Source organism: Falco biarmicus, chromosome 19 (genome assembly GCF_023638135.1).
Source record: "Falco biarmicus isolate bFalBia1 chromosome 19, bFalBia1.pri, whole genome shotgun sequence".
NCBI classification, from domain to species: Eukaryota; Metazoa; Chordata; class Aves; order Falconiformes; family Falconidae; genus Falco; species Falco biarmicus.
Genome location: NC_079306.1, coordinates 3,705,987 through 3,727,150, shown reverse-complemented (window position 1 = coordinate 3,727,150; position 21,164 = coordinate 3,705,987). Strand labels below are relative to the sequence as shown.

Here is a 21,164-nt window from a genome sequence, read left to right as displayed (position 1 = left end):
GGAGCCCAGGTGGAGCCCATGGGGGGGTCTCAGTCCTGACGGCTGCACGGGGGACACCGGTGGCTCTCGGTGGCCGGGGCAGTTTTGGCCCCAGCACAAGCTATGGCTGAACTGGTGCCCAGGATCCAGCCATTCCATCATCCCTTTGCACAGGGACAACCACCTCGAGGGGGGGGCGGGGGACACACGGGACAGGAGGGGCATCATCCCCGCCACCCCCCCCGCCTCGGGGTGCTGCAGCCAGCTGTGTCCAGCTGCGATCTCCTTGCTTTCCAGATGGGTGTCGGGGGATGCGCCCAGCAGAGCTGGGAGCCGAACAGGGACCTGCGGCCGGTTTCGCCGGCAGCCTCCAAAATTTGGCAAGCGCCGGCTCAACATTTGGTTTCATTCACAGCTTTCACCCGCACCGCCGAGCTGTCACGGTGGGGTTATGAATCGCTTTGTGGGCAGCATGTGGGGGTGAGAATTTTTTTTTTATTATTATTATTTTCACTTCTCCCTCTCCCCCCCCCCCGCCGCCTTCCCTGCCTCCATTTATTTAGGGGGGGAAGGCAGCGGGGCTGGCAAGGGGAGGAGGTTTAAAAATTGAAACTGGGGAGGATTCCGTGAACAAAAGAGGCAGGAAAACAGCATCTGGGGAGAGAATTGTGGCCACTTTTTTCTTCAGGTCCTCCCACTCCCGGAGAGATGGTGGTTTTCCCACGGGAGGGTCCCAGCTCTGTCCTCACCAGGGCGAGGAGGAAAAGAGTAAATGTCCCCTCCCGAGTTGTCCCATGGGATGGACTCCAGGCCAGCTCTTCTGGAGAGGCAAGCAACAGTCCCCTCTGCTGGCAAAGGCCACCCAGAGCCACCCAGAGCTCCTTCCAGCCTTGCACCCTCTGGGAGCTGGTGGGATCCCCACGTCCCCCACATCTGGGAGCAGCAATAACAGGGACCCCAGCCCCTCTTTGCATGGCAGGGGGGTGTTTTTTGTTTGGTTTTTTTTTTTTCTTTTTTTTTTTTTTTCCCGGGTGCTGCCACATCTGTCTCGGTGCCTGGCTGGTGGGAAGGGGGGGATGCCCCGGCTTGGGGGTCCCCGAAGGCATCGGCTTCCCAGCTCATCTCCGGCCAGACATCCTGTCTGGCTCCCTGGTCCCAGCTCTGGTTTGCCTCTTCCAGCCAGGATTGAAATGCCATTAAGCAGCACAGGGAGCGCTGGGACCGGGTAATTCAGCTCCAGGTCCCCAGAGCTCTGGGCAGTGGGGCGATGGAGCCTTGCCGTGCGCCTTCATCCTCCTCCTCCTCCTCGTTTCCACAACACATCTATCCTGAGCTGGCTGGTCCCGCTGCCTGACTGCTGGGCTTTTCCACCAGCTCCCAGTTTCCTCATGCTGTTGGGTGCTGTCTGAGGGTGCTGGCCCCCAGTTTTGGTGTCTGCCGCAAGGCGGCCCTCGGTGCCTGTGGCTACACCGGGAAGTGCCCGAGTGAGCGTTTCCTTCCTCCCTGGCCTTGCTCCCCTCTTCCTCCTCATACCTTTGCTTTGCCTTTTCTCCATGTGCCCACTCCCCTCTCCTTCAGCCAGCACCAGGGACGGTGGGACCCCCGCAGTCCGGGGAGGACTCAGGAGGCTGGGGGCAGGGCTGGGGGGGCACGCCAGGGTGAGGGCATCTGTGTATCCCTTCCTTCTGTGGGATGCTCTGGGTTGGGAGTCACTTGGCGTAGGGACATCTGTGTCCCTGAGGGATGCTCAGGGTCAGAATACCCTGGAGTGGGGACAGCAATGTCCCTGGGGGATGCTGAGGGACAGGAGCCACCCAAGGTGGGGACATCCATGTCCCTGGGGGATGCTTGGGGTCAGACACCCTGGGGTGGGGACATCCATGTCCCTGGGGGATGCTTGGGGTGAGAATCCCCTGGGGTGGGGACATCCACATCCCTTGGGGATGCTTGGGGTCAGGATCCCCCAGGATGGGGACATCTGTGTGTGTCCCCCATCCCCACGGAGTGCTCAGGGGTGGCTGTTTGGCAGCAGCAGAGGACTGAGGGGGCAGCAGGTTTGAGGGTGCCACAGCCCCCCAGCCCCTGGTGGTGCGTGCTGCCCCAGGGTGGGGGCCCAGCAGGGTGCCAGCGAGCTTGGCACTGGGTGCGTGGCAGGCACTGCTACGTGACTTCAAGCAGGGCTGGAGGAGGGAGGAGGAGGAGGAGGAAGCACAGCTGGGCATTGTGGCCCTTCCAGCCTGGACACAGCTGGGGACTGCCTGGGGCCAGGGGCTGCAGCTGCTGGTTGGGGTCCCCATGGGGCCAGACCCCTTCCCATGCCCTCAGCTGCTGGAGCTGGGCCTGGGGCAATGGGAAGGGCTGGGTGGCCCCTGGCATCTCTGGGGCTGCAGGCAGGGAAGGGGTTTCTCTGATGTCTAATAGGGGTTGTGCCCTGCTGCCGCCTTGCTCCTCTCTTGCTCCTTCCAGGAGCTGGATGTCCCGAGGGCTTTGCCCCACCGATGCTGCCGGCCAGGAGGGACGAGGAGCTGCCCTGGGAAGGGGCAGGGAGAGCAGCAGCCCTGGAAGATTTACTCTGAGCCAGCAAGGAAACCCCGGCCAGGCTGCAAACATTTGTTCCCAATTAGGCTGGGGGATGCTCCTTGCTGAGCAGGCACTCTGCGTTTCCCCCAGCCCTCAGCCTTTTGCCGCAAAAGCGCCGGGTGCAGGATGTGACCTCATGGGTTGGGTATGGGGGGGCAGCCGGTGGGTTTCACCCCTGCCCATCATGGTGTCCAGCTCAGCCCCATGGCCACGATGCGGCTGCAGAGCGTTGCGGCGTGCATCGCCCGCTGGACTGCACTGCTAACAAGACCATCTCCGCTGCCCGTAATTATTTCCCAGGGCGACGAATGATTAATTCTGCTCAGGAGCTGCGGCTTTCTGCAAACTCACCCCAGCAATTATCTGGCAGGCTCCGTGCTGGCCCCCCCGGGGCAGAGGATGCTCCGTGCCAGAGAAAGTTTGAGGGAGATCTGGTTAAACACCGACACCCCCACCCCGCGATGCTGGCTCATGGGTGCTGCCCTTCTCCCGAGGCGCTTGGGTCTGCAAATGAGGGTCCCCAGCTGCAGGCTGCACCCCACTGGGTGCCCAGGGCACCCAGGTCCTGACCGATCTCTCCAGGAGCAAGCTGCAAGCCACCAAGCCTAGAGATGCATTAATTATCTTGGTCCCTCCGTGACACGGATGCAAGGTGGGTAAACTGAGGCACGGCACTTGCTCTCCGCAGGACCGAGCTTGGCTGTGGGTGCTGTGCCACGAGGTTGGGTCTGGCTGCTCCCACCACCCTTTTGGGGTTGGCGAAGCCCCAGGGTCCCTCCAGCCCCCGGACGGTGCCTCTACCCACGTGGGGACCCATGGCCTTGCTGGCAAAGGGGATTTTGCATGACAAAGCCTCCGCTGGCTACTGGGACCCCCGCCCGTGGCCCCCTCCCCATCCAGCTGAAGCTGCCAAATATTAGAAATAAGCATCCAAAGGGCGTTCAAATGCTGGGGGGGTAGGGGTCATGGTGAGGGGACCCCTTTCTCTGGCTGGGTCTAGGGGAGCCAGTGCCAGCTGCTCCTCCACTTCTGCTGCATCGGGTTAAATAACGTGCCTGGGTTGAGCATCCTCCGCTCGGCATCTCGTGCTGGGTTTGCCAGCTGCCAGGAGGGAGGGAAGGGGAGGGACGAAGCGGCTGCCAACACGGTAATAATTTTTTTTTTTTTCTTAATTAGGGGAAGGAATAAATATAAAAGGAGGAGGGAAAGGGGAAGGAAGAAAAAAAAAATAGAGACGAGGACACGGACACACACAGAAGACTCCTCTTTTCTTGGTGCCTGCACTTATGCCTGGTGGAGCTCGTCCCCAGCCCTCCTGCCAACCTGCTGCCGACCGCTGCCTGCACTGCCCCACAGAACCCGCAGCTCAACCCCAGCCGGGGGTCGTGGGGACCCCCCCTCCACGCTGCTCTTCCCCCCACCGCCCAGGAGAAGGGCCGCCGCGGGGCTGCCGCCACGCAGGGAGCAAGGTGGGATGCGGGGAACGCGTTGGGTTTGGCCGATGGTCAACCACGGGGCGACGCGTGGTCCAGCCGGGCGGCAGATGCTGCCGTACTGCGTTCTTCATCTCGATATCCCATTTCACCTCCGCACCGGTGGAAAGTAAGAGGAGAGCTGAGCCGGCATGGGGATGCCCAGAGCTTTTTCCCATGGGATACAGGCACGGGGGGCACAGGGCATCCTCCTGCCCTGCAGCGGTGGATGCTTAAAGCTGGTGGTCCCCCTGGTCCTGCTACGGGGAGGTTTGTCCTTGTCACCGACCCTGCCGGGAGGACAGCATCACGCTGCAAGTTTTTAGGTGTTTTTTTTTTTTTTTTTTTTTTTTAGCGGATCAGCTTGTAGCGGTGCTGACTCTGCAGCGCTGGAGGCAGAGTGGGGGCTGAAGTGTGGGGGGGGTTCTTGCTAAGTTGGATGAAAAAAGGACTTTGCTGCTGCCTGGTACTGCAGCTTGGAGCCCAGCCCGTCCCGCTGCCCGGCTGGCAGTTGGGCTCAAAGGTGCTGGGGATAAGGGGGATTTTGGGGGTTGTTTGAGCAGCTGCTCCCACGGAAACCTCATTTGGGGACAGCTGCCAGAGGGGTCGGAGGTCCAGCATGGGGCTGGGGTGTCCCACCACGGGGGAGCCCTCCCCATCCATCCTGCAGAGCCTCCGGCTGGGTCCTTGTCCCAAGGAGGTTGCAGTCAGGTTAGGAGTGGAAAGGGAAACTGAGGCACAGGGCTGGGCAGAGGCTTGCACAGAGGCGCAGGGGTCCGGCTCCCCCCTCTCCTGCCTGCTCCCATTCCATGGGGACGTTTTCAGGGATAAAGCTGCCCTGTCCCAGTTTGGGGTGGCTGCAGGGCTCCGCTGCATCTCCCCATCCTCCCCCGGCTCTTGGCTCCATCCCCCAGCTCTGCCAGTGTCCCGCTGCAGGGGACAGGGGGGGCTGGGGGAAAATAGAAACATCTTACAGGATTTTCACGGCTTTTCCTTGCCCAGCAGCCCCCGTGTGAACCCCAGAGCCCCCGTGGGGTGCCCCGGGCTGGGGTAGTTTGCTGCAGTCCCCCTCCCGAAGCCGGAGCATTTTGTCCCCGGGATGAAGGGGCTGCCCTTGAGCATCCTCTCCGGGGACCGTTTTTGTCCGAAGCCACCTCCTCTCCCATCCCGCTGACTTTTCCCATCTCAGTCCAACCCAGGACCTGTTGCTCTTCCTTTCAGCTGCCGGAGGAGTGGGAAAAAACTCCCTTTGCCCCAGCCTGGAGCCTTTTCCAGCTGCTGGGTGCACGCACGGCAGCGTGAGGGGGATCAGGATGCTTGAGGGCTGCTTTTCAGGGAATGGGTTTAGACTGGGGAAACTGGGAGACTGGGTGATCCTGTGCTGGGAGGGAGGAACTGCGAGTCCACTGGTGAGCGTGCAGAGGGGCTGTGGAGTCCCGGCTTAGTGGGTCCCACATGAGCGGTAGTGCTGCTGGTGGTCTGGGGACCCCCCCCATGCTCCACCCCCCATTTCTCCTGTCCCCACCTCATGCCTCAGTTTCCCCACCAGAGCCCCAGAGCCGGGAAAGGCAGGGATGGGTGTGCAAACCTTCATGTGGGTGTGCAACATGCTTGCCCAACATGTGCTCACATGTCCCTGGGGGTTCCTCCAGGGTCTGCCCCCACCCTCACTTCTTCGTGGGGGGCTGTATCGCCCCAGGCACCCTCCCTGGGCTCCCCCGGCCCCACTGCTGCGGGGAGGGGGTGCACGTCTCCACATCCCAGCCCTGCAACAAGGAACCCCTTTCTCCCTGCTGGGATGGGGGGCTGAGTGGCTCCAGCAGCCGGAGGGACCCCCCCATTCCCCCCACCTGCTTCCGGCCTTTTAAGCTCTGCCAGCGGCTGCTGCCAAGAGGCTGCCGGCTGCTTCCCACTGCATCAACTGCTCCCAGGGGAGCTGGCGTGTCCCCTGGCACCGTCCCGCTCTGGGGACCCCTCTGAGCACAGCTGCACCCCACGGACATCCAGGGGAGGGGCTGGCTCCCGGACCCCAGTTTGCAGCAAGAGAGGAGAACCGATGTGGCAGCAGCCACGTGTGGGATGGTGAGGGCACAGATGGGGATGTCGGTACATCCCGGGGGTGGCGGTGGGGTGTCCGAAGGCCTTTGCCAGTGGGGATGGGGCTGCCTGCTCATGCCTGGAGCTGGGCCAGGCGCTGCCTGTGGCTGCTGACTCATTCTGCAGCTGAGCATCCCTGGAAAGCCACCGCTCCACTGCCTGCCCCCCCTCCGGCTCGCTGCGGGCTGGCAGGGCACCTTGTGAGCCGGGATGAGCAACCATCACGTGGAGGGGATGAGGGGGCTGGGGAGGAGAAAGCCCCTCGCCAGAAATGGAAGGGATCCGACCCTCGGCCATCCCCTTGCAGCATCTCCTGCCTTTCACCCTGGACCAGGTGCTGCAGCCCCAAATCACCTCGGCCCCGTGTTCAAGGAGCTGCCTCGGAAAGCGGGGCTGAGCTCAGGGGAGAACAGAAGATGACTCCTGTCCCAAAATAGACTTCAGCTCCATTTTCCACCTAGTTTCCCATGGAAATGGAGGTTAGATGGCCGCACCGCTCGCCCGTGTGCCTGCGCCTTGGTCCGTCCCCAGCAGCTCCAGAGCTCCGAGGTCTCGGAGATAATGGAGCCCCGTGAGCTGCTGCCATCCCCCCCGCTGACCTTTTTGTCTGCCTTTCTCTAGTCCTGCTCCCAGCTTTTCCTTCACAGGGTGTGGGCTGAAAACTTTTCCAGGAAAAAAAAAACAAAAAACCAACCAAAATTCCAACTCCAAACATGGTCCAAGAGTCTCCTGCCATCACAGGACTCCAGGATCTCAGGGCATCGCCCACGGGCAGGGTGAAACTGGATTTAACTCTCTCTGCATCCCATTCCCGGTGCCAGGGATAGGCATGGGATGGGGGCAGACACCTGCTCACCCCAGTTTGGCCCATTCCTGCCGAGTTTTAGCACTAGAATTGCCTCCCTGGGGCTTCATGGCTGCTGCTCACACCACTGCGGTGCCTTGGGAACGGTAAGAAAAGGCACCCGCGACAAAAGTCTTCCGCGCTTGGCCGCCCGGGGGGATGGCAGCCACCCCCCCGCGCTGGACCCTGGCCATGGGCAACCGAGCGGGAGGGTTTTGTGCCTCGCTCCAGAGCTGTGGGGCTGAATTCAAATGATCTGGCCCATGCGGAGAAAAGCCCTGGCTTGGCTCTGGCACCGCTGGCCGTGACCTGGGAGATGGGGCTTTGGCTGCCCCTGCTGAGCTGCTGGGAAAGGGGTGGTCCATGGTGGGCACGTGATGGTCTATGGCCACATGATGGTGGTGGTGCTAGGGGCTGTACATCTGTGGATGCATGGAGCTAGGGGCTGTACGCCCATGGTGCTTGGTGCCAGGGGCTCTGCATGCATGGTGCATGGTGCTAGGGGCCATGCATGCATGGTGCATGGAGCTAGGGGCTGTACGCCCATGGTGCTTGGTGCTAGGGGCTGTGCATGCATGGTGCATGGTGCTAGGGGCCATGCATGTATGGTGCATGGAGCTAGGGGCTGTACGCCCATGGTGCTTGGTGCCAGGGGCTCTGCATGCATGGTGCATGGAGCTAGGGGCCATGCATGCATGGTGCTAGGAGCCGTATGCCCATCGTGCTTGGTGCTAGGGGCTGTGCATGCATGGTGCTTGGTGTCAGGGGCTGTACATTCATGGTGCATGGAGCTCGGGGCTGTATGCCCATGGTGCTGGGTGCCAGGGGCTGTGTGTGCATAATGCATGGTGCCAGGGGCCGTGCATGCATGGTGCATGGTGCCATGGGCTGTGCATGCATGGTGCATGGTGCCAGGGGCCGTGCATGCATGGTGCATGGTGCTAGGGGCTGTACACCCATGGTGCATGGTGCTAGGGGCTGTGCATGCATGGTGCTAGGGGACATAGGTCCCTGGTGCGTGGGGGCAGGGGTTGCATGCCTGTGGTGCTTGGGGCTGTACATTCATGGGGCCAGGGGCCGTGGGTGCAAGGGCTGGGGGCTGTATTCACAGCCTTGCCCTGGTGCATTGGTCCCATGGGCAAGCTCAGGGAGGACCGTTCGCAGAGGGAGGCAGGCGATGGGGACAGCCTCCCATCAGGCTGGCTGGCCCTGGCAGCCAGCAACCTGGCCCAGGGAGTGCTGTGAAGGTGCCAAATCCGCTTCTGTGGCTGCCGAAATCAATGCAGCACAAAGAGCTCATAAATTCAAAAGCTGCTCCGAGTTGCCGACTTGCTGCGCTCCCGGCCCGGGGAACCTTATGGTGCATCCCCGGTACAGGGGGGCTGGGGAAACCCCCCAGCCCCCTGAGGAACCTCTGCAGAGGGGGTACCATGGGGGCTGTGCTCCCCTGCACCATGCAGGGGCATCTCCCCTCATCCCCAGCATCAGCCTCCTGTCCAGATGTCTGCAGGAGGCCGTGGGCAGCTGGACCCCCTCCAGGACATGCCCAGTGTCCCCAGCAGCCCCTTGTGCCGCTCCCCACGGAGGGCTGGGGACAGCAGTACTAGCCACTGGGCTCTCCTTTCAGCGCCGGTCCCCAGCCCGCTGGCGAGAGCCCTTTGTGCCAGGCAGCCTTGGGAGAGGCCGGGGACATAATGGCTGCTTTGCTTGGTCCCAGTTTTCCCAGCCTGTGCGCGGGGAACCTCTGGCGTGAGCTGAATGGCAAAGAGAACCCCTCCTGCTCCTTCCCTCCCCCCTCTGCCCCACGCTTTGTGTGCCCTCAGCCATCCCCCCGGCAGCTCGCTGACCTCAACCCCCTCTACACACCCCGTCCCTGTCCCCCCGCACGTGCACGAGCTCACGCACACGCATGTGCACGCCTGCACGTGTGCAGGCTGCAACACGCATGCAGGAGCACGAGCGCGCACACGCACGCCCTGCTTGCACGCTCGCCTCCCCAGCCTGTTCGCTGCTTCTTCCCTGCTGAACACCAGCTATTAAAAAAACCCAACACAATCTTGCGGAGGTTTTTGACGGTGATCGCGCAGCCCCCGGTCTGGCATCGCCTCCCTGCTGGCCAGGGCCAGGCTCTGGGCTCAGACTTTCTGCGCTGTCAGGGCCAGGCTGGGATCTGCTGTCTCCAGAGGACCCACCTCCCTGGGAAGACTGGTGGGGCTGGATGGGACCCAGTGGCGCCCAGCCAATGGTCCTGGTTGGTCATGATGTCTCCTTCCGCCTGTTAAGCAGGGCACATTTTCTTCTCTTCCCTCTCCTTTCCACCATCCAAAGTCCAGGTTACTCTGTGGCCGTGCTGGTGCCAGGCTCTCCCTCTGTGCCCCGCCACCCCATCCCCACACGCGTGGGCTGGGGTCTCTCCTGGACCCCTCCTCCTCATGCAGCAAAGGGACAAAACTCAGGTTTTTGATGAGTCTTTGGATCTGAAGCACAGCTGGTGGCTTTTCTTCCTCCCTTTGCAGGGCAGAGGATGGCCGCAGCCCTCCCGCTGCTGCTGCTCTGGGTGTTTATCCCCACGGTGGTCTCGGAGGTGTTTGGCCCTGGAGATGGCACAGGTAATGCGGCATCATCACGGCATCATGCACTGCTCCCTGCCCTGTGGGTGCGCTGCGGCAGGGGTCCCGGGGCGGGGGGTGGGGATGAACACCCCATGCTGGTCCTGCTCATGGTTCCTCTCTTCTCTCACCCAGAGGACCTCAAAGCGCTGCAGGTCTCCATCCCACGCCACCCAGTTTTGGACGCCGTGCTGGCAGGCGACATCACCATCCCCTGCCTCATCACCTACCTCGGCCCCCAGCCCACCCCTGGCACTGCCGGCCGCCGCGCAGTCCTGGGAACCCCCCGGGTCAAGTGGACCTTCATCTCTGAGGGCAGGGAGGTGGAGATCTTGGTAGCTCGGGGGGACAGGGTGAAGGTGAGCGAGGACTATCGCCTCCGTGCCTCCCTGCCCATCTTCCACCAGCGCTACACCAACGCCTCCCTGCTGCTCACCGAGCTGCGGCCCAATGACTCGGGGATCTACCGCTGCGACGTGCAGCATGGCATCGAGGACGGCCACGACATCCTTGACGTCAAAGTCAAAGGTACCTCAAGGTGGGGAGCGGTGGGAATCGGGGCGGGGGGCACCCAGGTGTCCTCTGCTGGCTCAGCAACTCCCTCCTACACCTGGATGCAGATGCACCCATGCAGTGGGAGGTTGCTGTAAAGGTGTACCTGGGTGCAGTGGGGGCTGTGCTGCTGCAATGGTTCACCCAGGTGCAGATACACGCGTCTGGGTGGGGGGCTGCTGCAAAGGTGCATCTGCGCCCATGCAGGGGGGACAACACACACGGCCCCTGCTGCAGTGGTGCACCTGAGTGCAGATGCACCCATGCAGTGGGGGGCTGCTGCAAAGGTGCACCTGGGTGCAGATGCACCTGTGTGGGTGGGGCGCTGCTGCAATGGTGCACCTGAGTGCAGATGCACCCATGCAGTGGGGGCTGCTGCAGTGGTGCACCCGGGTGCAGATGCACCCATGCAGTGGGAGGTTGCTGCAATGGTGCACGCAGATGCGGATGCACGTGTGTGGTTGGGGGGCTGCTGCAATGGTGCACCCGGGTGCAGGTGCACCCTTGTGGGTGGGGGCTGCCGCGAAGCCCCTCGCCCACGCCCATGTCCCTCCCCACAGGGGTGGTGTTTCACTACCGGGAGGGCTCCATGCGCTACGCTTACACCTTCGCCGAGGCGCAGGAAGCTTGTGCCAGGATCGGCGCCCACATTGCCACCCCCGAGCAGCTGTACGCTGCCTACCTCGGCGGCTACGAGCAGTGTGATGCTGGCTGGATCGCTGACCAGACCGTCAGGTGGGCACCACCACTGTGTGGGCATCGTGCCCGTTGCCTCCCTTTCCATCCTCCCGCGAGTCACCAGCCCTCCCCTCTGCTTTCCTGCCCCAGGTACCCCATCCACACACCCCGTGAGGCCTGTTACGGAGATATGAATGGCTTCCCCGGGGTGAGGAATTACGGGGTGGTGGACCCAGAGGACATGTACGATGTGTACTGCTACGCCGAGGACCTCCCAGGTACCTGCGGTGCCGCCAGCCCTGTGTGCCCTCCCCCGCTTCGGTGGCTGCTCTAACTCGCCCCCATAACCCTCTGTAAAACCCAAGTGCAAAAGCTGCTCTGAGCTGCAGGCGTTGGCTCCAGAACCTCTGAGCTCTGCAAAACTTTGGGCACTTTGATGCATGCAAGCGCAGGGGCTTGCCGCGCTGCTTCCCAAAGCGTCTCTCGTTTGGTTTTGCGGGATGCGGGATTGTCCTGCCCACCAGCCAGTGCCCATCTGTGGCCTCAGGGCTGGAGGGTGCTCAGCCAGGCTGGCAGTGTGCCGTGGGTACTGCGCTGCGTGGTGTTTTGGGGTTCGGGCAAGCCGACACTGCGTTTTGCATGCACTGGGGTGCTGCATGTCCTGCATCCTGCCTGGCTGGCTGTGTGCGGGGTGGCTGGTCCCTCCTTCGGGCCCCGATGGGGGTCCCCCTCCAACGGCTGCTGTGGGATTGGTTGGGGTGATGCCAGGCAGGGATGCGGTGCAGTCGTTGGTGCGTGGGGCGAGAGGCGCTGGGATGGGGACACCAGTGCAGTGATGGGGGCTGGCACGCAGCGTGCCTTGGGATAGCGGTCTCCATCCCTTCTCAGCATGAAACGCCACCACAGGGTCTGCTGGGCTTGTAGGTCCCTTTAGAAATATCCAGTATGTGGATTGCGCTGTGCAGGGCACCGAGTTGCTCCTCTACAGTCCTTTTCATGGATGCTTTAAAGTCTCAGCTCTGTCAGCGAGGGCAGGTACCCAGTGTGGCACGGGGGCTGCAGCCATGCCCACGCTGCTGTTGTTGTGTGCATGTGCCAGGAGACCGGAGGCAGGCAGGGATGCAGGTAGGGCCCTCCAGCCCCCAGTTCTCCTTGTGAGGACCACGCTGGAGGTCTCCAACTCCAAGCCAGCTCCTGGGGTCGTGCAGAGAGTGGAGGAGGCGAGGGGGCTCCCTGAGCCCATGCCCCCCTCCCCAGCTCTGACGCCTGTCTCCTTCCTCTCTTCGCAGGGGAGATCTTTTTGGAGACAGCCCCAGACAAATTCACGCTGGAGGAGGCGGCGGCGCGCTGCCGGGCACTGGGCACGGAGCTGGCGAGCACGGGGCAGCTCTACGCCGCTTGGAGCGCGGGGCTGGACGCCTGCAGCCCCGGCTGGCTGGCCGATGGCAGCGTCCGCTACCCCATCGTCACCCCCCGGGAACGCTGCGGTGGGGCTTTGCCGGGCGTCAAAACCATCTTCCTCTTCCGCAACCAGACGGGATTCCCCGATGCCCAGAGCAGATACGATGCATACTGTTTCCGAGGTAAAGAGGGGCACCCCCAGCCCCATGGGTGCTCCCAGGCAGGGACCAGCGTGAGGTTTTGGGAAGCCTCCGGGCAGGGGTCTGGGTGCCCAGTGGGTGCAGGGTGCCAGCTCCAGCCCACCCATGCGCTGCACGTGGGGTGCAGCAGAGCTGGGAGGTCCTGCAGGCTTGGGATCGCATCGGGATCCCCGCGTGCTCTCCATGCCATGCACCGTGATATTGCGATAGAGCAGGGGTGATTAGTTTCAGTCGTGCACATCAGCCTGCTATAACAGGTTAGGGATGCTTTGCATGGTCTCCATGTTGCGTGCCACTATATCGTGACAGGGGAGTGATAACCTGCATGGTCCTGATATTGCATGCCGATAGATTGTGATAGAGGAGAGATGCTCTGCATGGTCTCAATAGTGCATGCTGATATATCGCGACAGAATAGGGATGCCCTGCATGTCCTCAGTACTGCACACTGCTCTGTCGCGACAGAACAGGGATGTCTTGCGTGGCACTGTTGGTCTATGTGAGCTGCGTGGGCATGGCTCCGGGATGGTTCATGCTGGCCAGGGAGGCATTGCTGGGTCCCTGCGAGCTGCTGGAGGCAGCCTGCGAGGCTGCTGGTGGGCAATATGTCCCAGCGGTGACAAGGACCCGAGACCCGCGGGCAGCGGCGCTGAGCTGCCGGGGTGCCCTGCGCGCTGGTGGCCGTGAGCGATAAGCCAGGAGGTGATGAGCAAGGATGGAGAGTGGCAGGGATAACGGGCAGGGAGGGAGGAAGAGCAGCTCCTCTGTTCCTCCTTCCTGGTCCCACATCTCTGTGCATCCCCTGGTCCCATATCTCTGTGCATCCCCTCGGGGGCTGGTGGGGTGGGGAGGCTCTCCCCTGGATCGACTGGATGCCACGCATCTCTGTGCCTCAGTTTCCCCACCTCTTGGCAGGGAAACCCATGGGTTAGGCAGGATGGACCCGTCCCATGAAGCCGCCACCCCTGTAACCTACTAACTCCCCACGCACGTCTGTACTCCCTGAGATGGGGATGGGGGTGTGGAGAAGGACCCCCCAGGGTGGGGGTGCCAGCGTGCATTGAGGTTTAGGGTTTGCTGGAGGGGGAGGAGGAGAAGAGGGGAGAGCTGCTGTCGGGAAGGGCAGGGATGAGCAGAAAATGCTGCGAGTGTAAAATTCGGCGCTGCCTGGCCACCTGCCGAAGCCACCAGCCTTGGTCCGGCAGCTGTGGGGGGAGCTGGACTGGAGCAGCTGTGGGGGGAGCTGGACTGGAGCACGGCGCTGGGGCCAGCGCAAGTGGTGTAAATCAGCATCGCCTTGGGGAAACAGGGCTCAGGGTCTGACCCTGCTGCCTGCTGCCAAGCCCCACAGCCCGCAGTGCCTGGGGAGGGCCCGATCCTGCCATGTGCTGACCCTGCTAGAGGGGAAAGAAGAGGTCGAGGAGAGCTGGGTCCCCGCCCGGGTGCCAGGCTGTCCCCAGGGCTCCAGCCCCACGCCGGGGCAAGGGCATCTCTGCCTGCCACGGGGCCAGGCCAGGGCGGTAATATCCCACTTTCTTTCTGCCCACAGAAGGGACAAACTCTTTCCCTGAGGCTGCAGGAAAATACGGAGCCCGAGAGCCCGAGGGCCTCCAGGAGATTGTTACAGTGGCAGAAAAGCTGGAGGAGCTGCAGCTGCCCAAAGCGCAAGTGGAGATTGAGTCGCGAGGGGCTATATACGCCGTCCCTTTCTTTAAGGACCCTGAGCTGGAAAAGCCGAGCCCGTCCCCCGAAGACGCACCAGGGCCAGGGGCCCAGCACCCCCCGCTAGATACCTCCGTGTCCTCAGGTCACCCACTGCGTCCCCCTTCCCCACGGCCCCGGCCGTCCCCCAGCCAGGCGTCCCGCTTAGCTGTGCTGCAAAACTGGGGAGCCCAGCCCCTGTGGTGGCAGGGACAGCTGGGGACAAGCCAAGCAGCCAGTGCCAGGGTTCGGGGTGCAGAGAAGAGCAGCAGGGATGGAGGTGCCAGGATGGCAAGGAGAGGTCAGAGGCACCCATGGGTGCTCGGGTCACCCCAGCCATCCCCGTCCCGGAGCACCCATGGCCAGGGCACCGGTGTCTTGGTGTAGGGTTGTGCACAAGTCCCTGGCGTGGGGACATCTGCCTGTCCCTCCCTCGGCCGGGGTCCAGCATGCAGGGTCAGCGCCGGACCGTGGTTTAGCCGTGTAAAGAGCCGGAGCAGGGAGATGGTGTCCGCAGGGAGAGGAGGCCAGATGCGGCAGCGAGGGGCTGAGTGTGGGCCCTGCCACAGGGAAGCCTGTGCCAGGGCTGGGCTTGGCAGTGGCCGAGCCAGAGCTCAGTCTGCCGTGCCGATTCAGCGGGGACAATGTCACGCAGGCTCAGGGTCATTTTTGTCTCCCTGGGCATCTTTGTGCTGGCGTCGCCACCCTGCCCCCAGCTCTGCCCACCGTGGGCAGGATCTGCAGCGCTGGCGGGCGATGCCGGTGCCGGTGCCCCGCGGTCTGGCTGGCTCCCCGGTGCCGGTGTCTCACCGCCTTTCTGCCTTGCCCTTTGCAGAGGAGGAACAGGGAGCAGCGCTGGGCAGGGACCCTGGCAGCACATCGGCGGAGACCCCCGGCAGAGGGCAAGACCCCAGCCAGCCCACGGAGCCGGATGGAGCTGCTGGCACACAGACACCCTCCATGTCCCCCCAGGCGGGTGCAGAGGGACCCACCAGTGCCCCGTCCCCATCGGGGGCCACAGCAGGTGATGCAGAACCTTCCGAAGGGTCTTCCCAGCCGCCCAAGCCCACTGACCCCACGCGTCACCCCGACCGGCCCCAGGATGCTGTGGGGCGCCCAGCCCACACTGCCAGCCCCGGGGCACCTGGGCACCGGGTGACGTTGCCGATCAGTGCCACTTCTGCCACCTCGACAGATAGCCAAGAGCCTGGTGGGATCCCCCGCAATGGCCACGAGTCCGGTGGGGTGAGCACCCCCACCGCTGAGGATGCTGAGCTCTCGGGAGATGTGGTCGAAAGTCTTGGGGTGTCCCCACTGCCCCCTGCCCCCTCGCAGCCACAGGAGGAGGGAGAGGAGCAGTCGGGGGCCCTGTGGCTCCCCTCGCCTGCGGCCCCGGGGGACGGGAGCACTGTCCCCGTGGCAGAGGCAACAGCGGTCACACCGTGGCACGAGGAGGTGCCTGGCAGCAGCAGCGTGCCGGCCACGGGAGGCGAGGATGCTGTGCCACGACCCCCCGGTACTGACAGCGTGATGCCCACTGCATCGTCAGAAGAGGAGGAGGAGGAGGAGGAAGCGGAGGAAGGGCAACCCGCTCCCTCCGTTGCAACCGTGGAGGGTTTCCTTGCAGCCGTTCCCGGAGAACCAGGTGGGACCCGCAGGGATGGCCTCACCTCTCCCCGTACCAGCGGTTCCGGGGTGACCCTGGCTGGGACCCCATCGGGGGACCCAGCCCCCAGCACGGCCGCTCCCCTGCCTGCCCTCCCCACCGAGCGGGCCAGTGTCGGGGCGGGCAGCCGCTCGGCCGGGGGTCCCCGCCGTGCCACCCTTGCCCTCGGGGCAGCCCTCCTGGCTGCTCTGTGGCACTAGAGAAAGCCAAGACCTTTCCTTCACGCTGCGCTTCCCTCTGTCCGTCCGTCCGTCCGTCTGTCTCTCCTCTCTCTCTCCATCCTCCTCAGCTGGGTAAGGGAAGGTTACAGGTCCGGAGAAGCACATATTTGTCAAACAAATTGGTCCGAGCTCCGCATGCACTTAAATCTCTTCTACTTCTGTGAAGTGTTTTAATGACTGTTTCCATGAAAAAACAAAAAACAAAAAACCAAAAAAAAAACCACCAACAAAAAAGAAAATCTAAAGAAGGCCCCAAACCCTACTCTGACTAACAGTGATACTAATAAAGGGAATTAAAAGCTTTCTAGAACAAGCATCTCGGCTAGCTCTTCCCTTCGTCCTTGCGCCTGCTGCCTCGCTGCCCGCCCACGTGCCTCCCCCACTGACGAACTAATCCCCCGGCCCCCCCAAACCTGCGTCGTGTCCCCCGGGAGTGGGGTGGCTGGGACCCTGTGTCAAGGGGGTGGGTGGGATGCGGCTGCTTTGCATCCTCCATGTGGCCCCTCCGGGGATGGCTCCCCCCGTGCTGCCCCAGGTGGAGGGACAAGGGCTGAGTGGTGTGAGCCAGGGAGGGGGGGGAGGCTTCCTACCCCCCGGAGCTGTGGGGGGCACCCATGGGTCATGGGGTTCAGAACCCCGCCAAAAGCAGCCGCCTCATGCAGTCCTTGATGGCCAAGTGCCCCGAAATTGCTGTGGCCCCCCAGGGAGTGCAGCACCCCCCCCCCGGCCCAGCCCTGCTCCCCCCACATGGGGACTGAGACAGGCGGGCTGTGGGTGCACAAACCGCCACAAGCGAGTGTCACCCACCCCCCAGCGCCCACGCTGGGATGCTCCCGGCTCCGGTGCCTCTTACAGCAGCCAAGCCCTTGCCCTATCTGCCCTCCCAGCTCCCTGCATCGAGGGGACTGCACGGGGTCTCTGCTCCCCTTGGCCTGGCAGTGCCGTGGCGCCGAGGATGCTCCGTGGCGGGTGGCCGGATCACGGGGCGGCTGCCTTTGCCCTGGCCAGGAGCGATGCTCAGAACGTGCCGTTTGTGTGGTGGGAGAGTGCTAAATAGCTCATCCCGCTCCATGCCTCGGTCTGCTGGGGGTGAGCTGGATGTCCCGAGTGCCCCGCCAGGGAGGTGGTGGTGCACGGGGATGGGTGAGGATGGCAGCGTTGTCCTTGGCACAGCCCCACCAAGCCAAGGACCATGAAATGGGGCATCGTTAGGCTGGAGGGTGTCAAGGACTTTCCATCTCCACTCTGCCAGCGCTGGCGGCAGCCCTTAATCACACTCTTGAGCCAGGGCTGGGAGCACACGATGTGCTCCGGGCACCTTAATGACCGTAACGGGCTGATGGAGATGTGCGGGTTGGGGACGGCGCCGGCTGAGTTATCAGCCCTGGCCAGGCTGAAGGTGACAAGAGAGGGACAGGCGCAAGGCTCACCTTGCTGCCAGGCTGAGGACGTGCGGCCGGGATGTGCTGAAGGGTTTGTCCTTTGCACGTTCCCCTCCTAAAACACATTTGCTTCATCGTGCCAGGGGACAGCAGGAGCCGTCTCCGGGTGGCAGGAGCAGGCCAGGGGCTGGCACGGCAGCGAGCCCACTGATGCGGAGGGCAAGAGCATCCAGTTCATGTCCCCGTGCCCTGGGGGGAGGCCAAAGCCCCAGGTCTCGCCAGCTCTGGGCCAGGGCGGTGGAGCTGTGCGCATCCCATAGACCAAGGGCAGACGGGACGGCTCTGGCCACATCACCGTGTGCCCCACCGAGTCCTTCTCCTGCCCCAGACTTGGTGCCTTCAGTGGTCAGATCAGCGACCTGATCGCTATGGGGCTCCTCAGCACAGAGAGGAGGTTTTAACGATGCTGGGCACTAACGATGTCCCCAGCTCCGTGGTGAGGAAGGCTGCGTGTGCCTTGCAGGTGGCTGCATCCCCAACCCCTGCCTGAACGGAGGGACCTGCACGGAGGACGGCGCCCGCCTCGCCTGCCTGTGCCTGCCCGGCTACGGAGGCAGCAGCTGCGAAAGACGTGAGTCCCCAAGTCCCACCGCGGCCCCTGCCGAGCCCCTGCTGCAGCCTTGGCCCAGGAGACATAAATGTGGGGAAATGAGGTTTTGGGGTTGGGCTGGTGAGCTGGGCTCCCTCCCCTTGACCCTCTCCTCTCTCCCTCCTCACTCCCCGCTGTGGCTCAGCGCTGGAGAAGTGCAGCCCTGGCTGGGACAGCTTCCAGGGAGCCTGCTACAAGCACTTCTCCACCCGGAGGAGCTGGGAGGATGCGGAGGGCCAGTGCAGGCATTATGGGGGACACCTGGCCACCATCCTGACACCCGAAGAGCAGGACTTCATCAACGGTAAGTGACATTGCTGCATCCCCCCTCCCCAACCCCCAGCCCTCTGCCCAGGGGACCCTCAGCATCCCTCGGAGCTGGGCTTTGAGTTTTAAACTCTGAGCCCTGCCCCGCTGTGCTGAGGTGGAGGCAGGCACAGTCGAGGGAAGGCAAAGAAAGCAAAGAATCAAGGAAATAGATACGATGGGCTGACCAAAGTGTGGTTAGATGCCCACTGGCCACTTGGCTAGTGAGAGGTAGGGGAAACGTGACAGAGAGCAGGATCGCTGGGCTGAGGGAGGATGGATGGATGGACATGTAGATGGACACATGGCAGGTAGATACTGAGGGAGGATGGATGGATGGACATGTGGATGGACACATGGCAGGTAGATACATGGATAGACATGGGAGCAGGTAGATAGATACACAGACATGGGAGAAGGTGGGTAGATACATGGATAGACACAAAAGAAGATGGATAGATGCATGGATAGACACGGGAGCAGGTGGATAGCTACACAGATAGATGTAGGAGCAGGCAGATGGATACATGGATAGACATGGGAGCAGACAGATAGATCCATGATGGGTGGACAGACCTGGCAGAGGGTTGGACACGTGCAAATAAATTTGAAGTCAAAGCCACAACCTGCCTGAAAGCAGATGTGGGCGGAGGGGCGGGGGTGGGTGGGAATGCAGAGTGAGGCAGAGCAGGGGACAACGGCGGTGGGGACCGGGCAGAGAGCGAAGAGGCTTGGAGGGATGTGAGGGTGACAGACAGGCAGGGTCAGGCAGGAACAGGCAGGGACAGGCAGACACCTGCAGGGCCAGGCAGGAACCGGCAGGACCAGGCAGGAACAGTCAGGGACCTGCAGGGTCAGGCAGGAACTGGCAGGGCCAGGCAGGGCCAAGTAGGAACAGTCAGGGACCTGCAGGAACAGGCAGGGGAAGGCAGGAACAGGTAGGGACCTGCAGGGCCAGGCAGGGGCAGGCAGGGGCAGGCAGGAACAGGTAGGAACAGGTAGGGACCTGCAGGGGCAGGCAGGGCCAAGTAGGAACAGTCAGGGACCTGCAGGGACAGGCAGGGGCAGGCAGGGCCAAGTAGGAACAGCCAGGGACCTGCAGGGACAGGCAGGGGCAGGCAGGGGCCGGTAGGAACAGGCAGGGACCTGCAGGGACAGGCAGGGACAGGCAGGGGCAGGCAGGGACAGGCAGGGACCTGCAGGGACAGGCAGGGGCAGGCAGGGACAGGCAGGGACAGGCAGGGCTGTGGGGACACAGGGCTCTGCCGCCCTCTCCCGGCCAGCCCCGTTCCGCCGCTCCCCGGGGGTGCAGGGTGGGGGGGTCCCGCTGTGACCCCTGGTCCCCAGAACCTCCCTGCACCCCCAGATGGGGACACCCCCACCTCCCCGCACTCACCCCCAACCTCCCCGAATTCAGCCTCCGTTTGCCTTGAGCCCCCTCCTGACAGGCAGTGTTGGGGGGCCTGGCTGTGCCCCCCACCCCCAACACTCCCCTGCCCCCCCAGACCAGTACAGGGAGTACCAGTGGATCGGCTTGAACGACCGGACCATCGAGGGGGATTTCCAGTGGTCCGATGGGAGCCCTTTGGTAAGTCGGGCTGCCAGCCCTCGTGTGCCCCCCCCAAGGAGAAGACATCCCCCCTCTGTCAGACACCTCGTCATCCTTCTCCATCGCCTGGGAACATGCCGGCGGGATGGGTCTGAGCATCCTTAGGGGTGCCAGCGCTGAGCCAGACCCCAGGGTTTGGGGTCCCAAGGCCATGCCAAGGGGCATGGAGGTGGGACCCCATTCCTGATGGGGGGGTCACGGCCAGGAGGCTGCGGATGGGTGCATGCTGGTGTGCCCCCCCCCCTGCCTGGCTTAAAGGGTGTGCTGGGGTGCCCTGTGCACCCCATCCCACCTGTCCCCCCAGCTCTACGAGAACTGGCACCACGGGCAGCCCGACAGCTACTTTCTCTCCGGGGAGAACTGCGTGGTCATCGTGTGGCACGACGGGGGCCAGTGGAGCGACGTGCCCTGCAACTACCACCTCTCCTACACCTGCAAAATGGGGCTGGGTAAGCCGTGTCCCCCCCCCCGCCTCAGCCCTGCCCCCCTGCCCCAGGCAGGGGGGCTACACCCCTCCATGATCTCAAAGTGGGGGTACCCCACCATCCCCGCAGTGGGGAAACGGGTCCTGTGGGGGGGACCTTCAGCTTGTTCAGGGTTTATCAGGGGGGTAGTTTGCTTCAGTTTGGGGGTGCCCCCCCCGGCTGGCTGCAACACCCCCTTGCCCTCTTCCCTACCCCCCCCCAGTGCAGTGCGGGCCACCCCCCTCTGTCACCAACGCTCGCGCCTTCGGCAAACCAAAGCAGCGCTACGAGATCGGCTCCATCACGCGGTACCAGTGCCGCCGCGGCTTCGTCCAGCGCCGCTCACCCATCATCCGGTGCCAGGAGGATGGGACGTGGGAACTGCCCCAGCTAACCTGCCGCCCTGGTGAGCGCGGGGCTCCCCCCAGCTCCCCCTCACCTGCCTTTAGGGCTTTCCCTTCACCTGGGGCTTCTCGTGTCCCCCCTCCAGGCCTGGTTCAGCACCCCCATGACTGAGCGAGTCCCCTGGGCAGAAGCCACCACGTCCCCGGGTCCTGGAGCCGGTGCGGATGGGGACAGCACTGGGACTCCAGCGTGGACCCCAGCGTGGCGTGAAACCTCACTGTATGGTGTCTGCCTCCTTGTTTGTTTTATATCTGTACAAAGAAATCCTAATAACTAAAGATCCCCTGGAAAGGAACCGACAACCACCCGAAATGTAGCACAAGGGCTGTTTTGTTCCTGGAGTCACAAC

At 63.2% G+C, this 21,164-nt stretch overlaps 1 protein-coding gene across 1 annotated transcript; it reads left to right on the top strand.

Moving 5' to 3' along the window:
- Window positions 1–3,798: 3,798 nt before the first annotated feature.
- BCAN (brevican) lies at window positions 3,799–21,080 on the top strand. Its single transcript, XM_056321939.1, has 15 exons — window positions 3,799–4,028; window positions 9,489–9,581; window positions 9,717–10,109; window positions 10,694–10,868; window positions 10,962–11,089; window positions 12,101–12,394; window positions 13,962–14,219; window positions 14,949–15,137; window positions 15,309–15,758; window positions 17,906–18,013; window positions 18,177–18,335; window positions 19,843–19,925; window positions 20,251–20,395; window positions 20,634–20,816; window positions 20,901–21,080. Exons 2-15 carry the CDS (start codon window positions 9,497–9,499, stop codon window positions 20,924–20,926), a joined length of 2,676 nt encoding a protein of 891 aa, XP_056177914.1. The 5' UTR covers window positions 3,799–4,028; window positions 9,489–9,496; the 3' UTR covers window positions 20,927–21,080.
- Window positions 21,081–21,164: the final 84 nt, after the last annotated feature.

Excerpts from the sequence above, each read along its gene's own strand:
- BCAN (XM_056321939.1), top strand. The coding sequence starts at position 9,497 with ATGGCCGCAGCCCTCCCGCTGCTGCTGCTCTGGGTGTTTATCCCCACG. Across the intron at positions 9,582-9,716 it reads TGGCCCTGGAGATGGCACAG|AGGACCTCAAAGCGCTGCAG; the intron begins GTAATGCGGCAT and ends TCTCTCACCCAG. Across the intron at positions 15,138-15,308 it reads CCCATCGGGGGCCACAGCAG|ATAGCCAAGAGCCTGGTGGG; the intron begins GTGATGCAGAAC and ends CCACCTCGACAG.